Source organism: Zootoca vivipara, chromosome 6 (genome assembly GCF_965207765.1).
Source record: "Zootoca vivipara chromosome 6, rZooViv2.hap1.1, whole genome shotgun sequence".
Classification (NCBI taxonomy): Eukaryota; Metazoa; Chordata; class Lepidosauria; order Squamata; family Lacertidae; genus Zootoca; species Zootoca vivipara.
Genome location: NC_142589.1, coordinates 90,541,176 through 90,565,316, shown reverse-complemented (window position 1 = coordinate 90,565,316; position 24,141 = coordinate 90,541,176). Strand labels below are relative to the sequence as shown.

Sequence of the window (24,141 nt, the reverse complement as noted above, 5' to 3'; positions counted from 1 at the left end):
CAGGGGGCATGGCGTGCATCCCGGGGCGTGCGCGGTGAGCAGTGAGCATCCCGGGGGTGGGGGGCTGCTGTGATGTCACCCCCCACGTGACAGCCAGTGCAGCCCGCCCCCCGCCACCACCTTGTTCTGCCAGTGCCCTAAACTGTGGTTTAAAAAAAGGTAAAGGTAAAGGGGTCCCTGACCATCAGGTCCAGTCGTGTCCAACTCTGGGGTTGCAGTGCTCATCTCGCTCTATAGGCCGAGGGAGCCGGCGTTTGTCTGCAGAGAGCTTCCGGGTCATGTGGCCAGCATGACAAAGCTGCTTCTGGCGAACCAGAGCAGCACACGGAAACGCTGTTTACCTTCCCGCCGGAGCGGTCCCTATTTATCTACTTGCACTTTGATGTGCTTTTGAACTGCTACGTAGGTGGGCAGGAGCTGCGACCGAGCAACGGGAGCTCACCCTGTTGCAGGGATTCGAACCGCCGACCTTCTGATCACCAAGCCTTAGACTCTGTGGTTTAACCCACAGCGCCACCTGGGTCCCTATAAACTGTGGTTTATTAAACCATAATGAACCATGCATCGCGTGAACCAGGCTGTTGCGTATTTTTGCCAGCGATTTTATCAACACGGAACCGAATTGTATATTGATTCACGTCAACATTCCTCTCTCTTTCCCGCGGTGTGTTTATCGATGCGCAGATGTGCATGATTAAGGAACTGCCAAGAGGGAAATACGTGCATTGTACAAGATTTGGATTGAAATAAAAAAATTATAGGCAACAGGGACGGATTCCTCTTCTCTGAGCTCCACTTCCAAACCAAAGCCAGTTATTTAAATAAGACAAAGGCCACAGCAACACCATATATTTAAAGCACTACAATGCCACTTTAAACAGCCATGGCTTCCCCTCAAAGAATTCTGGGACCTGTAGTCTGTTAAAAGTGCTGAGAGGAGACTTCTATTCCCCATCAGAGCTAGAATTCCCAGAGTTCCATGGGAAGAGGGATTGACTGTTAAGCCACACTGGGAATTGTAGTTTTCGACACCCCCCTAACAAACTACAGTTCCCAGGGGAGGCCATAGCTGCTCAAAGTGAAATAATAGTGATTTAACGCATATATTTGACTCTGAATATTTCAACATCGGCAAAGTTAACGGCTAAAACAAGAGACCCTAATGATGATTGTTTCATGGAAGAATGGAAGCCTTTTGTGGGACTATTGAAGGAAATATTATAGCATGATGAATTTGCAAACAGCATTCAAACTTCTGGAAGTCCGTTCCAAAACCAAAGCGTTCCAAAACCAAGGTGCACTTTCCCATAGAAAGTAACGCAAAACAGATTAATCCGTTCCAGACTTTAAAAAAACAATGCCTAAAACAGCAGTTTAACATGAATTTTACTATCTAACAAGACCATGGATCCATAAAATGAAAGCAACAATCAATGTACTGTACTGTAAAATAAATAAGAAAGTATTATAAAGGATCCATTCTGAAGGAAATCAGCCCTGAGTGCTCCCTGGAAGGACAGATCGTGAAGCTGAGGCTCCAAGACTTTGGCCACCTCATGAGAAGAGAAGAATCCTTGGAAAAGACCCTGATGTTGGGAAAGATTGAGGGCACTAGGAGAAGGGGACGACAGAGGACAAGATGGTTGGACAGTGTTCTCGAAGCTACAAACATGAGTCTGACCAAACTGCGGGAGGCAGTGCAAGACAGGAGTGCCTGGCGTGTTCTGGTCCCTGGGGTCACGAAGAGTCGGACACGACTAAACGACTAGACAACAAATTGTAAATGATTTTAAAAAAATTCTTACCTACACTGATGATAGTCCTTGTTTGGATGGGTTTATGTGTTTATCCATTTCCGCAGTCACACGATCAATCAGTCAATCAATCAATCCATCCATCCATCCATCATTAGCTGAAATGAGTTCCACACAGTCACAAAAACAAATGAACCGAAAAAGCCTCAAAAACAAAAACGCAAAATAAATAGCAAAAACAAAAGCTCCAAACTTAATGCGTTCCGGAAGTCCGTTTGACTTCCAAAATGTTTGAAAACCAAGGCGCGGCTTCTGAATGGTGCAGGCGCCCTGGAAACAATAGCCGACAGCCGCATTGGATGTTCGGCTTCGGGAAAACGTTCGAAAACCGGAACGCTTACTTCCGGGTTTTCGGCGTTTGGCAACCAAGGCGTTTGAGTTCCAAAGCATTTGAGAACCAAGGTACCACTGTATTATTGTTATGGTATAAGAGAGAGAAGGGGGTGTTCAGCAAAGGGGGAGAAATAATAATATAAAAATAACACCATGGGAAACAGGGTGGGAAGTCGACGAAACAAAAGCAAAAAAATGTATGCATTGGAATGCACATGTGAAATTTTTGAAAATTTAATAAGACATAACTCGTGGGGGGGGGGCATGCTTAGTAGTAAGTATGACTGAAATCATGGACCATGAAGTGCTTGAGAAGTTTGGGACCTTATCTGATTTCTTTTCCCTTCCATCTCTACCTCCCAGCTCAGAAACGGAAGCCCCGATTTCCTGCTGTTGGGCTGCAGAGACCCTCCCGCTGGACCCAAGGTCTTGGTGGCCTGTTTCCTTGCACCCATGATGGGACCCCTGTGGGTGACCCGCTTCTTCCTGGGGTGCACGTCCCTTGCATTCTACCAAGAGTTTGTCAGCGGACAGCATGACGGCGACCTCCAGCCTGACAGATTTGCAAGCAGCTACGAGAACAAGCAGCCCTCCAGCAGAGTGAGGCGGAGAGGCCACGACACTTTGAGAGGGTAAGCAAACGAAAGCCTGGGGGCCGGATCCGGCCCTATCCCGGGTGGCCTGGGAATCAGCGTGTTTTCACATGAGTAGAACGCGTCCTTTTATTTAAAATGCATCTCTGGGTTATTTGTGGGGCCTGCCTGGTGTTTTTACATGAATAGAATGTGTCCTTTTATTTAAAATGCATCTCTGGGTTATTTGTGGGGCCTGCCTGGTGTTTTTACATGAGTAGAATGTGTCCTTTTATTTAAAAATGCATCTCTGGGTTATTTGTGGGGCACAGCTGTGTTTTCCACGCCACTCACGACCGGGCTATAGGAGGGTGGCTTCTGATTTCAGCAGGGAACGGACCATTACGTCACGGTCTTCAAAGAAACAAGCGGGTTTTGTACATCATGTGGGAGCTGTGGGGCAGGAGCGCCGACTTGGCTCCGCCGCGGCTGTGGGTGCCCGGGGCCGTGGGTGCCATGGCCGTGGCACCAAAATTTGTGGGTGCTCAGCACATTCATGGGGAATATTATGGGTGCTCAGGCACCTAGGGCCCCAGGCTGTGGGGCTGGACTATACGCTTTAAAATTATGTTTCTGGGCGAGGGGAATTCAAATCTGCTGTTGTTATTGCGATTGGAGAGCATTCCGCTTGGTAAGTATGTAGGCTTTATTTTATTAAAACGCAAAAGTATGTAGGCTTTATTTTATTTTATAAAAAATGCAAAATATATAAAAGGATGTCATATAGAGGAGGGAGAAAGGTTGTTTTCTGCTGCTCCAGAGAAGCGGACATGGAGCAATGGATTCAAACTACAAGAAAGAGGATTCCACCTAAACATTAGGAAGAACTTCCTGACAGTAAGAGCTGTTCGGCAGTGGAATTTGCTACCAAGGAGTGTGGTGGAGTCTCCTTCTTTGGAGGTCTTTAAGCGGAGGCTTGACAGCCATATGTCAAGAATGCTTTGATGGTGTTTCCTGCTTGGCAGGGGGTTGGACTGGATGGCCCTTGTGGTCTCTTCCAACTCTATGATTCTATGATTCTATTTGTTTGTTATCTTATATTTTGGAAATGGACATCCAGGTGTTTTTTTCCTTTAACTTTTAAAAACTTTTTTGGGGGCCCAAAAGAGTGGGGGCCTAAATCCGGCACAGGTCTGTCTTCCATTTCTTTCCTTTCCCAATCTGCCATCTGAATATTATACCCCAAATCTCTTGCCCAGTGCATCATTACTGAATGCGTTTTAAGCATTCGTAGAATCATAGAATTGCCCCTTGGCTAAGAAAGCTGGGCAGAGCGCATTAAAAGCCACTGCATTTCAAGGAAAGCCAGCTGTTAGATGGAGGCATTGGAATCCATTAATAAACTTGCCAGACGGGGTCATGGGTGGCTCATCCTTTGCAACAAAAGGTGGCTGTTTGCCTTCCATTTGGTGCTGCAGCTGGCGAAGCGTCTTGCAAAGCAAGCCTGACTCTCCTCTTCCACCAAATGTCTTTGCACTTAAATTGGTTTGCTGAGCATTTCCTGCCCCGGGTGTTTCGTACTCCCTGCATTCTGTCACGTTTACAGATTGCTCCCTGCAAAATACAGTGGTACCTTGGTTCTCAAACTTATCCCGTTCCGGAAGTCCGTTCCAAAACCAAAGCATTCCAAAGCCAAGGCGCGCTTTCTCATGGAAAGCAATGCAAAACGGATTAATCCGTTCCAGATTCTTAAAAACAAGCCCTGAAACAGCAGTTTAACATGAATTTTACTATCTAACGAGACCATTGATCCGTAAAATGAAAGCAATAATCAATGTACTGTACTACAAAATAAATAAGGCAGTATTGTAGATGATAAAAATTAAAAAAGTTAAAAAAAACATTTTTTACCTGCACTGATTATAGTTATTGTTTGGATGGGGGGCTTTTATCCATTTCCGCAGTCACGCAATCGATCAATCGGTTCACAAAAACAAATGAACTGGAAAAGTCTCAAAAACAAAAAACGCAAAATAAAAGCAAAAACAAAAGTGCCAAACTTGATCCGTTCCGGAACTCTGCTTGACTTCCGAAATGTTCGAAAACCGAGGCGCAGCTTCTGATTGGTGCAGGCGCCCCGGAAACAATAGCCGACAGCCGCATCGGACGTTCGGCTTCCGAAAAACGTTCAAAAACTGGAACACTCACTTCCGGGTTTTTTGGCGTTTGAGAACCAAGGTACCACTGTATCTCAGAACAATTTAACTGTTGAAAACATCAGTCGGCCCGTCACATTTTGTCAGCGGAGAAACTATTGGCCATCACCAAATTGCAGAAATACGAAGAGGTGTGTTTTTGCATCCGTGGCCCACAGCGCACCAGAACCCCAGCTGTTGCACCACGAAATTTTGTCCGAACTATTGGGCAGCTAATACAAACAGGAAAACCTTGGTTGTATTCAGAACCAGCGTGATGTCGTGCTTAGGGGAAAATGTTGGCATGGGATGGCTCAGTTTTTAGAGGACAGAACTCTTAATCTCCGGGTCGTAGGTCAAAGATTCCTGCATTGCAGGGACTAGATGATCCTCTGGGTCCCTTCCAACTCTATGATTCCATGACTAGGACAACGGGAGACGAGTTCAAATTCCTGCTCAGCCATGAAGCTCGCTGGTAACGCTGGGGGCTAGTCACTGCCTCTCAGGGTTGTTGTGGGAATTGAATGAGGAAGCTGGGAAAACAAAACTCCTTCTTTACAATACATACTGTAAATACTCATACTAATATTCTTTCGTTTCTATGGGTCTACTCCCAGAAGGACTAATATTGGATGCCAAGCCATTGCTCTGGTGTTTATCAAATGAATGCCAGTTATGTGATTACGTAAAAACGTAGAATTGTAGAGTCGGAAGGTACCCCCAAGGGTCATCTAGTCCAACCCCCCTGCAATGCCAGAATCTCAGTTAAAGCATCCATGGCAGATGGCCATCCAACCTCTGCTTAAAAACCTACAAGGTAGGAGAATTCATCAAAACACGGGCCGCAGTAGTAGCATTAAAAAAATAGTCTTTTTGGACACCCGTGATTTGCTAGTCCCCAAATTGGAAAAGCAAAAAAATCCCAACCAAAGAAGAATGGCAACTTAAACTAATGGAATACACACAGCTTGCAGATTTAACAAATGGAATAAGAGAACAAGAAGAACATATGTTTAAAGAAGACCGGGAAATGTTTACTGATTATATGGGTGAAAATTGCGCACATTTCAAAACGCTGGTCACACTAAGATAAATTCAACAGTGTAGATAAGTTTTGATGGATGTAACGATGGAACACTGAATGGTTTAGTTCCTTTAAAATATGCAGGGATGGAGGGTATGCGAAATGAAGCACGGAAAGAGAAGAAGTCATTGATTTAAAAGTAAAGGTAAAGGGACCCCAGACCATTAGGTCCAGTTGTGACCGACTCTGGGGTTGCGGCGCTCATCTCGCTCTATTGGACAAGGGAGCCGGCGTACAGCTTCCAGGTCATGTGGCCAGCATGACAAAGCCGCTTCTGGCGAACCAGAGCAGCACACGGAAACGCCGTTTACCTTCCTGCTGTAGTGGTTCCTATTTATCTACTTGCATTTTGACGTGCTTTCAAACTGCTAGGTTGGCAGGAGCTGGGACCGAGCAACGGGAGCTCACCCCATCACAGGGATTCGAACCGCCGACCTTCTGATCAGCAAGCCCTAGGCTCAGTGGTTTAACCCACAGCACCACCTGTGCTGATTTAAGTTTGTTTAAATTAATATGTTGAAATGCAAATGAGAAAAAATCTAATAAAAGCTTCTTCTTTGGCGATCACTCGTAGCCAAGTAAGATTGTCTTCCATTAACACTGTTTTAACAATGGGTCCGTAAGTGACTGTGGAGGCCAATTCTGGATCCACACGTCCTTCCACAGTGGGGACATTGGTTTCCGAGTGGGAGTTGATTCCGGTGTGGATTTGCCAAGCGTGCCTTCCTCTTAGCACGTTTCTCCCTTGCGTCCTGAGATCGAGTGTCTTCAAAGCCCATGACACCTTTGGCAAAGGCTGTTCTCCAACTGGAGTGCTCGCAGGCCAGTGTACACACACACACACACACGGAAGGAGAATTCATCACCTCCCAAGGGAGTCTGTTTCTCCTTTAGAAAAAAAACCGACAGAACATGCAAGGGGGAGAACTTTGGATTGGAGGCAGGCAAAAATAGACAGGGAATGGAAACTGTTCGATCCTTGCATCCCTCGCTGGTGGCTGGAGAGCCAGTTGGTGTTTGCCATTGCACTCAGATGTACAGGTATGGTCCCATCAAGCCCTTATCAGGACATCCATGCCTTGTGATTACAGAGCCTCTACCTGTACTACCTGGTAAAGGTAAAAGACCCCTGGACGGTTAAGTCCAGTCAAAGGCGACTCTGGGGTTGCAGTGCTCATCTCGCTTTCAGGCCGAGGGAGCCGGTGTTGGTCCACAGACAGCTTTCCGGGTCATGTGGCCAGCAGGACGAAACCGCTTCTGGTGCAACGGGACACCGTGACGGAAACCAGAGCGCATGGAAACACCGTTTACCTTCCTGCCACAGTGATACCTATTTATCTACTTGCACTGGCATGCTTTCGAACTGCTAGGAAGGCAGGAGCTGGGACAGAGCAACGGGAGCTCACCCCGTCGCGGGGATTCGAACCGCCGACCTTCTGATCGGCAAGCCCAAGATGCTCAGTGGTTTAGACCACAGCGCCACCCGCATCCTTTACTATAAGCATGCTCTGTTGTTCTTGGATTTGCGTGTTTGTGAGAGAGAACCCGTCCCCCCCCCTTCTAACCCCCACCTCCAGCCCATAATGTAAACATACAGCAGATGTATTGATACAAAAGCTTCAAGCAAAGGTATGTCTGAGGCTGAGGTCCAGCCCACACACATCTTGGGACGAAGCTTCACTTCGAACTGGGGCTGCTCGCTTCCCGGCGAGCATTTCCAGGGTCGTGCTGCTGTACAACGACTCGTTCCCAGGCTTTTTCTTGGCTTGGAGGTTAGTCCCCTTTGAGTTCGAGGAGTTTTACTCCCAGGTAAATGTGGACAGCGGGGGGCCTTGCTGTCAGGGGAGTCTGCACAGCATCGCGAGCTAAGTCAGCCGATCACAGCTAGGGATGCGAGAGGAATTTGATTCCAATTGCATTTGAAGGCCTGGTTTACTCTTCCCAAAACAATACGGGAACTGAAACGCAGAACGTTTGAAGGAGGAGTTATGGGAGCCATTTTCAAATATCTCAAGGAGGAAGGAGCAAACTTGTTTTCTCCTGCTTTGGAAGGGCAGGACTCGAACCCATGGCTTCAAACTACAAGGAAGGAGATTCTGACTCGAAATCAGGAAGAACTTTCGGACAGTAAGAGCCGTTCGACAGTGGAACGGTCTCCCTCGGGAGGTGGTGGACTCTCCCTCCATGGAGGTCTTTAAGCAGAGGTTGGATGGCCATTTGTCGTGGATGCTTGAGCTGAGATTCCTGCATTGCAGGGGGTTGGACTAGATGACTCCTAGGGTCCCTTCCAACTTTATAATTCTATGGTTTTATCATTCTATCTTCCAAAATTCACACTTATTTATTATCATCTTTTTAACTTTTCAAAAATAAACAAACACATAGATTTCAATACACAGTAAAACAATTTTCTTCGTTAATTTTGTTGACTTCCCATCCCCTTTTCCATTGTGTTTTTATCTCTCTCCCTCTGCCAAACCCTGCCTTCTGTCCCTGATATCTCAACAACAGTGCTATAACCTTTGAGTTCTTCCGTTGCTCATAGAATGGAAGGTATCCAAGGGTCATCTAGTCCAACCCCCTGCAATGCACAAATCACAGCTGACGAATCCCTGGCAATGGCATGCAGCAGGTTCTAGGGTCCGATCTCCAGGTCGGAGTCGGAAATCGCCTTTGCCTGGAACCCCAGGAAACTGCTGCCAGTCAGATCAGGCTCAGCATGAATCCAGCTCCCCAAGGATCTCACTCTGTGTCAGGAAGTTTCAGGTGTTTGCTCCGAACAACCACAGAGACAATACTGTACAATACTGTACTGCGGGGCCGCAGCGTTTAAACCCCACCGCGCTGCCGGAGCTCGTTCTCTTTATCCCCAGTTCGCCGGAGCGAACAGAAGCACCCGCCCACCCGCCCCTTAATAAGAGAATAGGGGGCGCTGCTGCGGACCTGGTCGGTTGCCTGGTTAGTCAGTGGACCGGGTAGGACTTTTCCCATACTGGGCTAGCCATGATGGGTTTTTCGCCTACCTCGTAGCATGTCGTCACAACTTAGGTTAGGCGGTTAGGCGTTGGAAATTTGCATAACAATAGGATGGAGGAGGGGCAGAGTGCGTCATCACCTGCCCAAATTTGGAGAAGTAATTCCGTTAAAGGATTCCGGGGGCGAGGCTTGGTCCAGAGCCGGGAGTAGCCAGGGCCGTAAGGCACGCCCCGTACGGTGGCCACAGAAGGAGTTCCGGTTGATCGGCATCGCCGGGTTCCTTACTGGTGGTTAACTTCTCACGGACTTCAACACACGGGTTGGAGTCGGTTTTAGTCTGATAGGTTCCAACGCCTAAGCCAATTCCGCTCAACATGCATATTTAATAAAGTTGTGGCCTGAACCACCCAATTTAACCTTTAAATTCTGTGTCACGTGTCTTATTATTACACTGATCGGAGGGCATTGCTACACAATCGCCTTTGCCTGGAACCCCAGGAAACTGCTGCCAGTCAGATCAGGCTCAGCATGAATCCAGCTCCCCAAGGATCTCACTCTGTGTCAGGAAGTTTCAGGTGTTTGCTCCGAACAACCACAGAGACAAGTAGCATCCAGGTAAACGCCACAATCTGCCCATCTACAGGTTCGCCAGCTGCTTCAAGCAGGGAGCAAACAGGCTGCTTGGACGAGTGAAACCAACCACCTGTCTCCTTGATCCTTGCCCATCCTGGCTTATAAATGCTAGCCGGGAAGGGCTGGGCGATGGGCTTCGTGGGGTGAATGCTTCTCTCTGTGAGGGAGCCTTCCCAGACCCGTTGAAAGAGGCGGTCATTAAACCGCTTCTTTAAAAAACATCTTTAGATGTGGCCAATATGGCCAACTATCGTCCAGTCTCAAATCTTCCATTCTTGGGCAAGGTGATTGAGCGAATGGTTGCTGAACAACTCCAAGCACGCCTGGAAGAAGCGGACCATTTGGATCCCTTTCGGTCAGGATTCAGGCCTCATCATGGGACTGAAACTGCCTTGGTCGCACTGGTCGATGATCTCCGGTAGGCTAGGGACAAAGGTGACAGCTGTTTCCTAGTCCTGCTGGATCTCTCAGCGGCTTTTGACAGGAGGCGGGCAGGTGTGGAGGACTCCCTGGTCCTGAATGGGGTAACTGTGCCCTTGAAGGACCAGGTGCGCAGCCTGGGAGTCATTTTGGACTCACAGATGTCCATGGAGGCACAGGTCGATTCTGTGTCCAGGGCAGCTGTCTACCAGCTCCATCTGGTGCGCAGGCTGAGACCCTTCCTGCCCGCAGACTGTCTCGCCAGAGTGGTGCATGCTGTAGTTATCTCTCGCTTGGACTACTGCAATGCGCTCTATGTGGGGCTACCTTTGAAGGTGACCCGGAAACTACAACTAATCCAGAATGCGGCAGCTAGACTGGTGACTGGGAGCAGCCTCCGAGACCACATAACACCTGTCCTGAAAGACCTACATTGGCTCCCAGTACATTTCCGAGCACAATTCAAAGTGTTGGTGCTGACCTTGAAAGCCCTAAACAGCCTCGGTCCAGTATACCTGAAGGAGCATCTCCACCCCCATCGTTCTGCCCGGACACTGAGGTCAAGCTCCGAGAGCCTTCTGGCGGTTCCCTTGCTGCAAGAAGCCAAGTTACAGGGAACCAGGCAGAGGGCCTTCTCGGTAGTGGCAACCGCCCTGTGGAACGCCCTCCCACCAGAGGTCAAAGAGAAAAACAACTACTGTACCAGACTTTTAGAAGACATCTGAAGGCAGCCCTGTTTAGGGAAGCTTTTAATGTTTAATAGATTATTGTATTTTAACGTTCTGTTGGAAACCGCCCAGAGTGGCTGGGGATATAAATATTATTATTATTATTATTATTATTATTATTATTATTACATTTTCGGCTTGTGACTCTCTCATTGACTTTCAGGCCCAATGTCTGCGGATCCCGGTTCCACTCATACTGCTGCCCAGGATGGAAGACCCTCCCCGGTGGGAACCAGTGCATTGTCCGTGAGTATGAGCCAGGGTTATGTCTCCCTTGTGGGAACCAGTGCATTATCTATTACCATAATATGAGCCAGGGTTATGTCTCCCTGGTGGGAACCAGTACATTATCTATTACCGTAATATGAGCCAGGGTTATGTCTCCCTGGTGGGAAGCAGTGCATTATCTATTACCGTAATATGAGCCAGGGTTATGTCTCCCTGGTGGGAAGCAGTGCATTATCTATTACCGTAATATGAGCCAGGGTTATGTCTCCCTGGTGGGAAGCAGTGCATTGTCCGTGAGTATGAGCCAGGGTTATGTCTCCTATGATGAGTGGCAGCCTGTTTCTGCAGAGAGAGAAGCTTCTGGTCTTCCTGGAAGCCCCAAACCACACCTGCCGAGAGCACACTCTCCACCATCCATCAGATGAAAATAGGGACATTTCTTACCCCCCTCCACAACTGACCCTTCTCAACCCCCCCCCTGCATTTTTGGTCCTCTCCCCAGCGTTTCCTACCAGAAGAATGACGATTGCCACCATCAGTTCACCAATGGACCACGGCACACAAGCCCTCGTGTCGTCCTCGAGAAAACCCCTTAATCCCCATCTTATTTTATTTCAGTCTTTGGTAGACTTGCCAAAAGGAACACACACACCAATAAATACATTTCAGAAGGGGCCAAGTTACGGGAATGTCCCTGGAAAATCGGGGCACTGGGGGGTGGGGGATGCAAGAGCAGGAGGAACCAAAAGATGAATGAGTCCCTCAAACTAAATCATACGGGGGCCCCGTGGCTTAGTTTCACATGGCCGGCAAGGAGGGGGAAATTGGAGGAAGGGGGTGTCACCGAGGGAGAGGCAGCGAAAAGGGGTGTCAAAGAGAAAAGTGTTTTTACACTAGAGCCGCCATATGCCTGGGATTTCAAAGGCGGAATTGACATCTGGGGAAACGGTGCGGTTTTTAAAATAAATAAATAAATAAAGCACAAAAACTTTGGGGTTTGTCTAAGCTCAACAATTTCAGTGGTTTCCTAAAAACAAATGGAAATCTCCCTCTAAGATTAGTCCCGCCCCCCCATGAAGATCCTCAAATTACACAGCCAGAAAAGTTGGTTTTGCAAGAGCTCTTTTGTTTCAGCTGCTGGAAGCATGTTCCAGGGCTAAATTATAAAGAAGTTTAACAACTGGTTTGCAAGCCTGGTATATAGGCCCCACTTAAAGCAGCGTTATCGCCTTTTCGACAGTCACGGCTCCACCCAGTGAGTTCTGGGAATTGTAGTTTCCAAAGAGTGCTGGGAGATGCTAAGAGACTCCCACCCCCCCCACCCCTTTCCCAGAGCTATGATTCCCAGAGTTCCCTGGGAAGAGGGATTGGCTATCAAAATGAATTTATTTATTTATTTATTTATTTATTTATTTATTTATTTATTTAGGAATTGGGGACATTTGCCCAGTTTGGGCATCATTTGTATTTGTGCAATCGTATTTGCGAACTGGGAGTTGTATCTCTTGGGAGGGGAAAAGGAGTAGGAACAGGAATTGCAGTATGATACCTTTTTTTAATATATGGTGCAGTTGTGCCCTGAATGAGAGGGAAGTTAGTCACAGTATCACCACAATACGGGTCCCACCATTCCAGAGGCAGCGTTGCGCTGTGGTTAGAGCATCAGGCTAGGATAATAATTGATCACGAATACAGATAGATAAAAGAGGATTTCCTCTACTCAGCTATTTGGGAGACAGGTTATAAAAGTCATAGCAGGAATTGGTACTCGTGCAGGCAAGGGATGGGTGAATTTTGGAAGGAAAGTTGGGAAAGCTACCGTACTAGGAGCAGCAACAGAAGGAGGCCAGCTTTTAAATCTGTATTGAGTTTGCATTCATTCGTATTAAGCCTGTGAAAAATCATGGAAACTCAATAAAAACCATCGGCACAGAAGAGAGGTGTTAGGCTGGGGGACCCGGGTTCAAATCCCCCACTCAGTGAAGCTCACTGGGCCGCTTCCACCTCACAGAGCCTCCTTGGAGGAAAGTTAGGGCAGGGATGAAAGGACAGGGCCTTTAAACTCCTTTTCTCTCCCCCCCCCTCTTTTCCCCAACAGCCATTTGCCGGAACTCTTGCGGAGATGGGTTCTGCTCCCGACCCAACATGTGTACCTGCTCCAACGGGCAACTATCCCCAAACTGCGGCTCCGGAGGAGGTGAGGGGACAGGGGGATGCGCATGTGCATGAGGTGGGCGGCAGGGTGCAACCCCCCCCCCCGGAGCTTTGCACTGTTGGGGTGTAACCTGCTGGACAAGAATAAGCGCCGTTGCCTGTTGCTCCACCCACTTTTGCCCCAGGCCCCACCCACGGCCCCTAGAAGCCCCGCCCCTATCTGGACAGGAATAGCCTAACTACTGTCGTCTGTGCTCTGGTCACAGATTACTGCAATGCGTTCGACGTAGGGCTGCCTCTGAAGACGGTTCGGAAAATTCAGCCGGCGCAGAATTCAGAGGCCAGGTTGCAAGATGGTTTGAGCATATTGCACCGATCCTGGTCCGACTGCACTGGCTACCGATGAGTTTCCGGGCCCAATTCAAAGTGCTGGTTCTGACCTATAAAGCCTTAAAGGGCTCAGGACCTCAAGACCCTCTCTTTTTTTGGTGCAAAGTTCTCTTACAGCACCCCCCACCCCCAACCTTAATATCCATGAAGCTGTTTCTGCTCTGCAGTTCGCTGTGATGGAGACCCCAGATGTTAGCAATCTCCTCAGCTATGTAAGGAATTCAGGCTTGGGGAGGGGCGTTGGGGAAGGGGCTGCATTGCCTGAATTCCTGTGGTCCCTGGGGGGTCGCTGGGGGAGGGAGTTAAGATTTCACAAGGCATTGGCGGGGGTGAGGCAGATGGAGAGAGCAGAATGGATGCCGGTTTCCTATCGCTGAACTTTGGAGAGGTTCAAAGCTTTTTGGAAAGCGGTAGGGGGGTGGGTGGGGGGCACACACAATGGTCTTCTCTGCTGTGTTGCATCAGTGGGGAAATTATTGTCAGGTGTGGAACCAGCTAGGGCACTTTTTCCGCCTCCCCTCCCATGGGCAAACGTGCCCCTCTCATCCGGAATTTAGATTATTTTGTCCCGCTTTTTTGCTGGCCAGGCATCATGAACTGCAAGTGTAAGGTGGGGGATTGGTCTCCTACTCCTGAGTAGACTCACTTATTATTATTATTATTATTATTATTATTATTATTATTATTATTATTAAAATTTGCATAGCGACCTATACCCGCAGGTATAGGTTGCCACATAAAATCACAATATAAAAGCACAAAATACGTCATGGAAATAAGAACAGAGGCAAACCAATAAACCCCTCCTTCACAACACATTTTTAAAAGGGCGCCGGATTCACAAGGATGCAAGCAGGGGGTGCGTTGTTACCTTTTAAAAATAAGGCAAGGTTCCAGTCCTCATTGTCCATTATAAAGGGCTGATTTAAACTGGAATGTAAGAAACTGTTCCTTAGCCAGCCGCGCCATCCCAAGTCAGACTATCTTGTTTTTGTTTGCACTGACTGGCTGCAGCAGTTGTGTTTTGTTTTATTTTTAAAAAGAAACTTTGCCAGGGATTTAAGGACTCTTTGCATTCCAAACAGATGCTCTACCACCAAGCTTTGGCCCTTCCCTTAAAAATCAAGCAAGACTCCACATTTCATGCGTATGAATAACATATGCTAAATCAGACCATTGGCCCTGCTATCTGACTGTCTGCCTCGGCCAGCAGCCCAAGGTATTTGGAGACCTGCGGCAAACCACAAAATGGTGCCCTGCCCCAGTAGGAGCTGGACCTCAGTGTCTGGGCTGGACGATGGGGGTGGAGACGCTCCTTCAGGTATACTGGGCTGAGGCCATTTAGGGCAGGCACCCCCAAACTTCGGCCCTCCAGATGTTTTGGACTACAATTCCCATCTTCCCTGACCACTGGTCCTGTTAGCTAGGGATCATGGGAGTTGTAGGCCAAAACATCTGGAGGGCCACAGTTTGGGGGGGGCAGATTTAGGGCTTTCAAGGTCAGCACCAACACTTTGAATTGTGCTTGGAAACATCCTGGGAGCCAATGTAGGTCTTTCAGGACCAGTGTTATGAGGTCTCGGCGGCCGCTCCCAGTCACCAGTCTAGCTGCCGCATTCTGGATTAGTGGCAGTTTCTGGGTCACCTTCAAAGGTAGCCCCATGTAGAGTGCATTGCAGTAGCCCAAGTGGGAGATAACTAGAGCATGCACCAGTCTGCAGGCGGGAAGGGTGGACACAGAATTGACCTGCGCCTCCATGGACAGCTGTGAGTCCAAAAATGATACCCAGGCTGCGCACCTGGTCCTTCAAGGGCACAGTGACCCCATTCAGGACCAGGGAGTCCTCCACAGTTGCCCAATCTCTGTCTCCCAGAAACACTTCTGTCCCTCAATCCGTTAAGCGCCACCCATCCTCCGACTGCCTCTGGAGACTCCAGCCAAAGAAGAGTTTGGAGTAGGGCAGTGAATGGGGAGGAGGTCTGAGAAGAGGTGGGGGCATACCTGCCAAGTTCCTCTCTGAAAAATAAGGGACTGGACCGGAAGTAGCATACCGGAAGTAGCGCGACGGCCATTTTGGAACTGGGCAGAGCAGCATCAAAAGTCGCTTCTGAGCATGCTCCGCCCAGTTCCAAAATGGCCGCCGCACCAGAATAAACCGGGGGGAAACAAAAAAATCAGTTTTTTCGGCTGGGGACAGCTGGAAAAACGGGGGTTTCCCGGGGAAAACGGGAGACTTGGCAGCTATGGGTGGGGGGCAACCTGAGATGGAGGCAAGGCTTGAGAAGAGTCCTGTGGGGGCACATAGAGTGTCCCAGAGGGCTGCTTTCCACTGCCAGGCCTGAGGCTTACCAACACTGGCAGGCAGCGGCTCACTCAGGCAGAGACCTTACCCCAACAACCCACCTAGGCTCTTTTTGCCGCCATGACTTGTGGCTGTGAGTTCCTAAGGCGAATTCTTCATTGGATGTGCAAGGTTGGTTTCATTGGGTGACCCGATATGAACTAACGCTTCGGGCCAAAATATCGCCGGCTCCCTTGCCCATGCCAAGCTTCACCATTAAACTCCCAGCAAAGAAAGAATGGATACTAAAACTTATGGAATATGCAGAAATGGCGAAACTTACCGGAAGAATAAGAAATCAAGATAACAAACTTTTTATAGAATAATGGAAATGGTTTATTGAATATTTACAGACAAATTGTAAACAGATAAAAACATTGTCAGGATTATTGTAATAACCTGCAGCTTCATAAGAGTATATATTTAAAGAAGATGAATAAATGAGCAAATTAAGTTAATTTGGAATATGCAGGGTATATTAAAAATAAATTTAAGGAACTGCAGAAAGAGGGGGAAGGAAGTCAAGCTTTGAAATGTCAAAATGATTGTAAAATCAGTGAAATGTATAAACCTAAAAAGTATACAGTGGTACCCTGGTTTAAGAACAGTCCTGTTTACGAACGATTCGGTTTACGAACTCCGCAAAACCGGAAGTAGTGTCCCGGTTTGCGAACTTTACCTCGGTCTAAGGACGGAATCTGAACGGTGGAAGGGCACCAGCAGCGGGAGGCCTCATTAGGGAAAGCACGCCTCAGTTTAAGAATGGTTTAGGTTTAAGGACGAACTTCCGGAATGGATTAAATTCGTAAACCGAGGTACCACTGTATACATATATATCTATATATCTCTATCTATATATCTCTATCTATATATCTCTATCTATCTATCTATCTATCTATCTATCTATCTATCTATCTATCTATCTATCTATCTAATCCCCATTAAACTCTCCACCGTTGCATCTCACCATTCTCCAGTGTGGTGTAGTGGTTAAGAGCGGTGGACTCATAATCTGGGGAACCGGTTCGTGTCTCCGCTCCTCCACATGCAGCTGCTGGGTGACCTTGGGCTAGTCACACTTCTCTGAAGTCTCTCAGCCTCACTCACCTCACAGAGTGTTTGTTGTGGGGGAGGAAGGGAAAGGAGAATGTTAGCTGCTTTGAGACTCCTTCGGGTAGAGATAAAGCGGGATATCAAATCTAAACTCTTTTTCTACTCTCCTTCTCCTCCTTGGCTGCCTCCATAAACCTGTCTCCTGCTTCCTCCCCCAGTTCAGTCCTGCAATGTGAGATGTATGAATGGAGGGAGCTGCAATGAGGAAGCTTGTCTGTGCCAGAAGGGATACACTGGGACCTACTGCGGCCAGCGTGAGTACCGGGTTGTGTGCATGCTGTTAGCTCGGAAAAAGGCCAAAGAGCAAGAGCAAGCCCTAAGCTGAGATAGGCCTTGCTAAGCCTTGCTAATATGGCTCATGGTTGGGGAAGATGGGAGACAAACCAACAGAGTCAAATGATAAGGCAGGAGATTCCAACTCAACATCAGGAAGAATTTTCTGATGGCAAGAGCCTCCCTCGGGATGTTATGGACTCTCCTTCCTCGGAGGTTTTCAAGCTATCTGCCATAGATTCTTTAGCTGAGATTCCTGCATCCCAGGGGGTTGGGCTAGAGGACCCTTGGGGGTCCCTTCCAACTCTACAGTTCTATGATTCTACGCTTTTATGACCCTTCGGAGTGCCTTCCTGCTCTGTGATTCTATGAGCCAAAAGACTGTCACAGAAATGCACATGTAGCCGGAAGGCCTGGGAAAAAATAATGGAAAAAATGCACGGGTGAGGCAAAATTGTGTACCGAAAATGCATATACCAGGAGAAATGCGCATGGGACGTTACCCGACTTCCTGTGCCTTTCCTTTCTATATACATGGAAATGTAAGGCTGTCGACATGGTGCAGTACGCAAGGCCACCAGCAGGTGGCCCCTGCAACTCCTGTGTGAAGGCAGATTCTCATTCCTTGGAGGTTTTTAAGCAGATGCTTTAGCTGAGATTCCTGCATTTCAGGGGGTTGGACTAGATGATCCACGGGGTCCCTTCCAACTTTCTGATTCTACAGTTCTATGGTTCTCTAACTCGCACACAGACCCCCTCCTAGCCGCTTGAATAACCAATGCAGATGACCAAAGGGTGTGCATTTTTTTCTCCTCATCACATCGCTGGGCTGGGCTGGGCTGAGCGGAGTGGTTTAAATCCCTTTTCCCGTCGGAGTGCCACTCTGGGAAAGGAAAGCCAGGCCCTCTCCGCTCTTCAGATTATTGATATTACCTACTGCTGACAACTTGCTTGGTGGTGGGATCAGGCACGGCTTGTGGAACAATGCTTTGCCATCCCTCCTTTAAGCCCCCCGAAGCCCCCTGCCTCTCAGGCTTCACCATCCCCACCCCTTCCAAACAGCCTCCCATCCCTTTTGGCTCTCCGCGTTCAAATGTCCCGAGCGGCAGAAAGGAGGAGCGGAGACTCTGGCCGGCCTTCCGATTCCCCACTGTACGACGGCATTTCCTGGAGAGCTCTCCTTGATTCCTGGCCAACGCAAGCACCGTCTTTTTCACTCTCTCTCTCTCTCTCTCTCTGCTCTCTGCACAGCTGTCTGCGAAAGCGGCTGCCAGAACGGAGGTCGGTGCATCGGGCCAAATCGCTGCGCTTGTGTGTACGGATTCACGGGGCCCCAGTGCGAGAGAGGTAGGTTGTGGCTGATTGTGCATCTTATATGTCGTCTGTGAAGACGGAGGCCGTTCGTACTTGTGTGGGGCTGTACCCAACTTCCTCTGTCCACCAGGGCTCTCGCGCCGGCAGACAGGTGAGTTTCAATATTGTGCAGCCGAGGAATCCAGCGCTAGAGTAATTCGCGGGGTTCCGGCTGTGCCACGAAGTTCCCAGGAACTGCCTCACACATTCTCTTCTGCGCAAACATGCACAATTTTGCCAGTGGAACAAGGGTGACATTAAGTGGCTACGACTTAGCTCTACGCCTGGCCCCAACGTCTTCTGAAGCCATCGCTCGAAGTCAGAACCTGGACGGCGCTGAACATCGTCTCTGGGACAGAATCAAGAATGTATGCTTTCAGGTTCCCAAAATAACATCAATGCTACGTTGGCTGAAGCTGACAGGGTTGAAGCCAGCTAAATTCTTCTCCGAACTGGCCCGCTGAAATTAACAGGTGCGACTCATTTAGGTAATTAATTTCCACGGGTCTACTCCGGTGTGTAGTCCAATTCTGGGCACCCCAATTTAAGAAGGATGTAGACAACCTGGATCATGCGCAGAGCAGGGCGACCAGGATGACCAAGGGTCTAGAAGCCACGCCTTATGAGGAACGGTCGAGGGAGTTGGGGTATATTTAGCTTGGAAAAGGTGGAGATGTGATAGCCGTCTTCACATATCTCAAGGGCTGTCCCATGGGAGAGGGAACATGCTTGTTTTCTCCTGCTCCAGAGGGTAGGACTCGAACCCATGACTTCAAACTACAAGGAAGGAGATTCCAACTAAATATCAGGAAGAACTCTCGGACAGTAAGAGCCGTTTGACAGTGGAACGGTCTCCCTTGGGAGGTTGTGGACTCTCCTTCCTCGGAAGTTTTTAACCAGAGGTTGGATGGCCATCTGTCCTGGATGCTTTAGCTGAGATTCCTGCATTGCAGGGGGTTGGACTAGATGACCCTTGGGTACCTTCCGACTGTACCATTCTATGATTATGTAGCTGTAACTTAGCTCTGTGCTGGCTATACTACCCTAAGTTCTTCTGAAGCCATCACTCAAGTCAGAATTCGGAGAGCACTGAACATTGTATCTGGGACAGAATCAAGAATATACTCGCTCAAGTTCCAAAAATAGCATAAACACTGCCTTGGCTACGATCGTCTGGGTTGAATCCAGCTAAATCCTCCTCTGAATTGGCCCGCTGAAATTAACAGGCACGACTAATGTAGTCCATCGACTTCAGCGGGTCTACTCTGAGTACAACTTGGTTAGCTTCAACCCAACTTTCAAGGCTGCATCATGAAGGCCTCTTGAAATTCTCCTCTGAGTTTGCAAGCAGGGAAACAGAGACACACACACACAAACTATTTCACCTGATTCCTCTGCAAAGAGGAGAAATCCCCCAACAGTTTCTCAGAGGTGGAGCTCAGGCATCCTTCTGGGGCAGTGGCTGGGTGGAAGAATGTGCTGAATAAATAAAATAAAATGTAATAGTAATAATTATTATTCTATGATTTGCACCCTACCCATCTTACCGGGTTGCCCCAGCCACTCTGGGCGGCTTCCAGCGTGTACAGAAACATAATAAAACATCAAACATTAAAAATCCCCCTATACAGAGCTGCCTTCAGATGTCTTCTAAAAGTTATATAGTTACTTTTCTCCTTGACATCTGGTGGGAGGGAGTTCCACAGGCCGGGTGCCACTACCGAGAAGGCCTGATGTATCCAGAAAAAAAATGCTGCAAATGAACCTTGTTTCTTTTGTAATGGGTTGACATTGCCGATATTCTCTCTGGGGAGGGAGGAAAATGTATTTGCTTAGCTCTGTTGCCCCACTGGACGTTTGGCACTGAACGTCAATGGGGCTTTTCTGCCGATTGCTGTTTCTCCAATTTAGCGCTGAAAAGTGGGTTTTCCCGGGGGAAAGAGGCAGGGCAAAGGTGAAACTGCTCCGACTTGTGACTAGGAATCATGGGGAAACCACCTGGCTGTGTGCTTTCTAGGGCAGGGGGTCTGTGGAAGTGTGGGTGACCCCTTTCAGGGAAAACCCCACTGCAGTACCTGGGAGATGGGGCTCCCTCTATACAGAGAGGTTCAGGCGAGGTCCTCAAAGACCTTTAAAAAACAGAAAAGAATATTGCTGAGCTTTTTGTGTGAGTCAAACTTCTGTCTTCCTTTTCAAAACGCGTCGTTGTCTTATCCTGATCAAGCTTTTAACGTACAGCATGAATGGGATATTGGTCATTTGAATGGCTTCCATTGCAGCTTCAGTTCTGTTTGTTTATGTCGTGATGTATAGGTCTATATATATTTGTAAGCTGCTTGGAGTTTATGAAGCATTGTTTAGCAAGGGTGCCCAAACCTTTTTCAAAGAGGGCCAGGTTTGATGAAGTGAACATGCGTGAGGGCTGGCCAAAGTTGTTGAGCTATTTCTTGGATTGAAGTTGCTGAGCTTTTTAAAGGATTTCACCCCAGGACATATACCCCAGGATTAGGCCCCCCCCCAAACAGACTTTGGACATGCCTGGTTTAGGTTTTCTTAAAGCACCGTCATACGTATTGCGAGTCGCATTTAATGCATAGCTGCCAAGTTTTCCCTTTTCTCGCGAGGAAGCCTATTCAGCATAAGGGAATTTCCCTTAAAAAAAAGGGAGAACTTGGCAGCTATGATTTAATGTTAGTCGTGCTCAGTGTTGACCCGTTTACACAGGTGGCGCTGTCGTCTAAACCACTGAGCCTCTTGGGCTTGCCGATCGGGAGGTCGGTGGTTTGAATCCCCGCGACGGAGCGAGCTCCCGTTGCTCTGTCCCAGCTCCTGCCAACCTAGCAGTTCGAAAGCACGCCAGTGCGAGTAGATAAGTAGGTACCACTGCGGCAGGAAGGTAAACGGTGTTTCCGTGCGCTCTGGTTTCCGTCACGGTGTCCCGTTGCGCCAGAAGCGGTATAGTCCTGCTGGCCGCATGACCCAGAAAGCTGTCTGTGGACAAACGCTGGCTCTCTCGGCCTGAAAGTGAGATGAGCGCTGCAACCCCATAGTCACCTTTGACTGGACTTAACCCTCCAGGGGTCCTTTACCTTTTTACCTGTTGAAATCAAAGGGTGTGACTTACATTCCGGGATCTAATCAGAAACCAAGATGGTTTCTGTTAATCCGGGACCAGCCCTGGAAAATAGGGACACTGGGTGGGTCTGCCAGGAACCATCTACAAAGGTCTTCACATCCCTTCTTCTCTAATTTTTATTAAAACATTTAATAAAGGACTCTACAACCTGGAAATAAAGACAATGCACATACTTTTGCAAATCTTTAATAAAAACCTATTTAAAAAAATAAATAAAAACAACAACCCAATAGCCCCTACCCCCACAAAAACAGGGCATAGGGTGTAAATCAGATCAACCAAAGGCCTGGTTAAAAAGGAACGTTTTTGCCTGGCGCCTAAAGGTGTGTAATGAAGGCACTGGGCGAACTTCCCTGGGGAGAGCATTCCACAGATGGGGAGCCACTGCAGAGAAGGCCCCGTTCTCGTGTTGCCACCCTCCGGAACTCTAGAGGAGGAGGCACACGAAGGAGGGCCTCAGAAAATGACCTCAGGTTCCGGGTAGTTTTATTTGTTCAAATAAAATCAGATGCATAGCAACATGTTGAAAGAAGGCAGCCTGAGATGTATTCAAATTGTGACGTTTAAACCAGATTGAGAGCCTTGTAGATCCTAAGTGCATGGCAATCGTTGTTGCCCTGCACCCATTCCGTGCCTCGGGCCAACTTTGGAGGAATCTTGCGACGTACAAAAGCCTTGAATCAAATGCTCCTCCCTCCCTCCTTCCCTCTCCCTCTTTCGCTTTGTGGTGAATGGATTTGGCCTTGGCTCAGAGCTGGAGATGAAACAAGCTTCGCAGCTGTGTCTACACACCGACTGGCCCCAGCCAAGACAAACAGAGGGCTTGCTGTGTGTGCCGCAGAGATAGGATAGAGTTTCAAAGCGCCCTCTCCCTGCCAGCCTCGCTCTCGGCTTCCAGCAATGAAGAACCAACAGTCCCCCCCACAGATTTTCCCCTCCCGGGGGTGCGGTCCCCTTCCATTTCCCCAGAGTGATGCTCAGCTGTCAATCAGATGATATCCCTGGGTGCTGTAAGCTGATGCGTAAGGATGTTCAGTTCTGTGTCAACTGCGCCCGTTATTGTTTTATTTATTAAGTATTTATGTATTTATTGAGAGTTTCCCCCCAAAAAAGAAAATGTTTATTTGGTTTTCAGAAGTTTACATTCTGCACCATCAACAATACCTTTACTTTATCCAGTGACTTCCCATCTCGCCCCCCCCCATGGTGTTCTATGTTTAACGTTGCATATTTTAATTTATATCTCTCCACGTATTATTAGCCTTCATGTCTTTCTCCTGTTGCTCTTTTTTAAAATTTTAAAATAAACTTTATTGAGATTCAAATTAAAATAAACACAGACATAAACTCATACACACACTTGAAATAATAATGAAAACATACAAAATCATATAAAATAAGAGATCTAATATTAACAATAAAAATGTAACTTGAAAATTAAATTCATACATTCAACTTAAATCCAACTCAAATTGTAATACTCTTAAAGAATTACGAGTAAAAGCAAGACAGAAAAAAGAAAGAAAAAGGGGAAAAATGAAGAAGAAAATACAGACAAAAATTCTTCAGTCATTCAAACCCAAAATTATTATAGTCATAATATTCCAAGTACACTCCTCCTATAATCTCCTTTAATTATTTCCCTTTATCTCCTCCCCTCCTATTTGACTTCTGCTGTTACTCACATTTCAAATCCTGCTTGCGTTTTCATGCACTTATAATAGTTCTTTAGATATTCTACGAACGGTTCCCAATCCTCAAAGAACCTTTTGTCATTTGAATCTCAAATTCTCGGGTTTTTGATTGGCACGCGAAGTTCAGTTTCTTTTGCATGGGACGTCAAAGGAGAAGAGTACAGCCGTGCCTCGGAAGTCGAACGGAATCCGTTCCGGAAGTCCTTTCGACTTCCAAAACGTTCGGAAACCAAAACACAGCTTCTGATTGGCTGCGGGAAGCTCCCGCAGCCAATCGGAAGCCCCGTTGGACATTCAGGTTCCAAAGAATGTTCACAAACCAGAGCACTCACTTCCGGGTTTTCGATCGTTTGGGAGCCGATTTGTTTGGGAACCATGGCGTTTGAGATCCAAGGTATGACTGTAGCTGCTCTGAGGAAGTCACAAGGAGATGGAAGGAATTGCCTGTTTCTTAGAAAGGAAAGGAGATTTCTGGACTGGCCATTTGATGCAAAAAAAACAAACAAACCCCAAACCCTCCGTTCCTGTTTGTGTGCTTTTTTAAAAAGCAAAATCAAATGGCTGGCACTTTCCCAATCCCACCTGTGCCAAATTTCCCCTCCCGAGGGCCCTACATGCCAAACCCACAAAGACCCACACAGTGCGGGGAGGACAGAGAGACAGAGAGAGACGTCTTTGTTAAGAGAGGAACTTGGCATTCTGA

The 24,141-nt window shown here is 47.8% G+C and overlaps 1 protein-coding gene across 1 annotated transcript in view; it reads left to right on the top strand.

Moving 5' to 3' along the window:
* Positions 1–24,141, top strand: part of FBN3 (fibrillin 3) — a 161,109-nt gene that overhangs the window by 12,592 nt on the left and 124,376 nt on the right. Inside the window, exons 2-6 of the mRNA XM_088673016.1 lie at positions 2,511–2,779; positions 10,919–11,001; positions 13,082–13,180; positions 17,141–17,236; positions 18,507–18,602. Coding sequence (XP_088529142.1) covers positions 2,601–2,779; positions 10,919–11,001; positions 13,082–13,180; positions 17,141–17,236; positions 18,507–18,602 — 553 coding nt within the window. The 5' untranslated portion in view covers positions 2,511–2,600. The remainder of the gene's footprint in view (positions 1–2,510; positions 2,780–10,918; positions 11,002–13,081; positions 13,181–17,140; positions 17,237–18,506; positions 18,603–24,141) is intronic.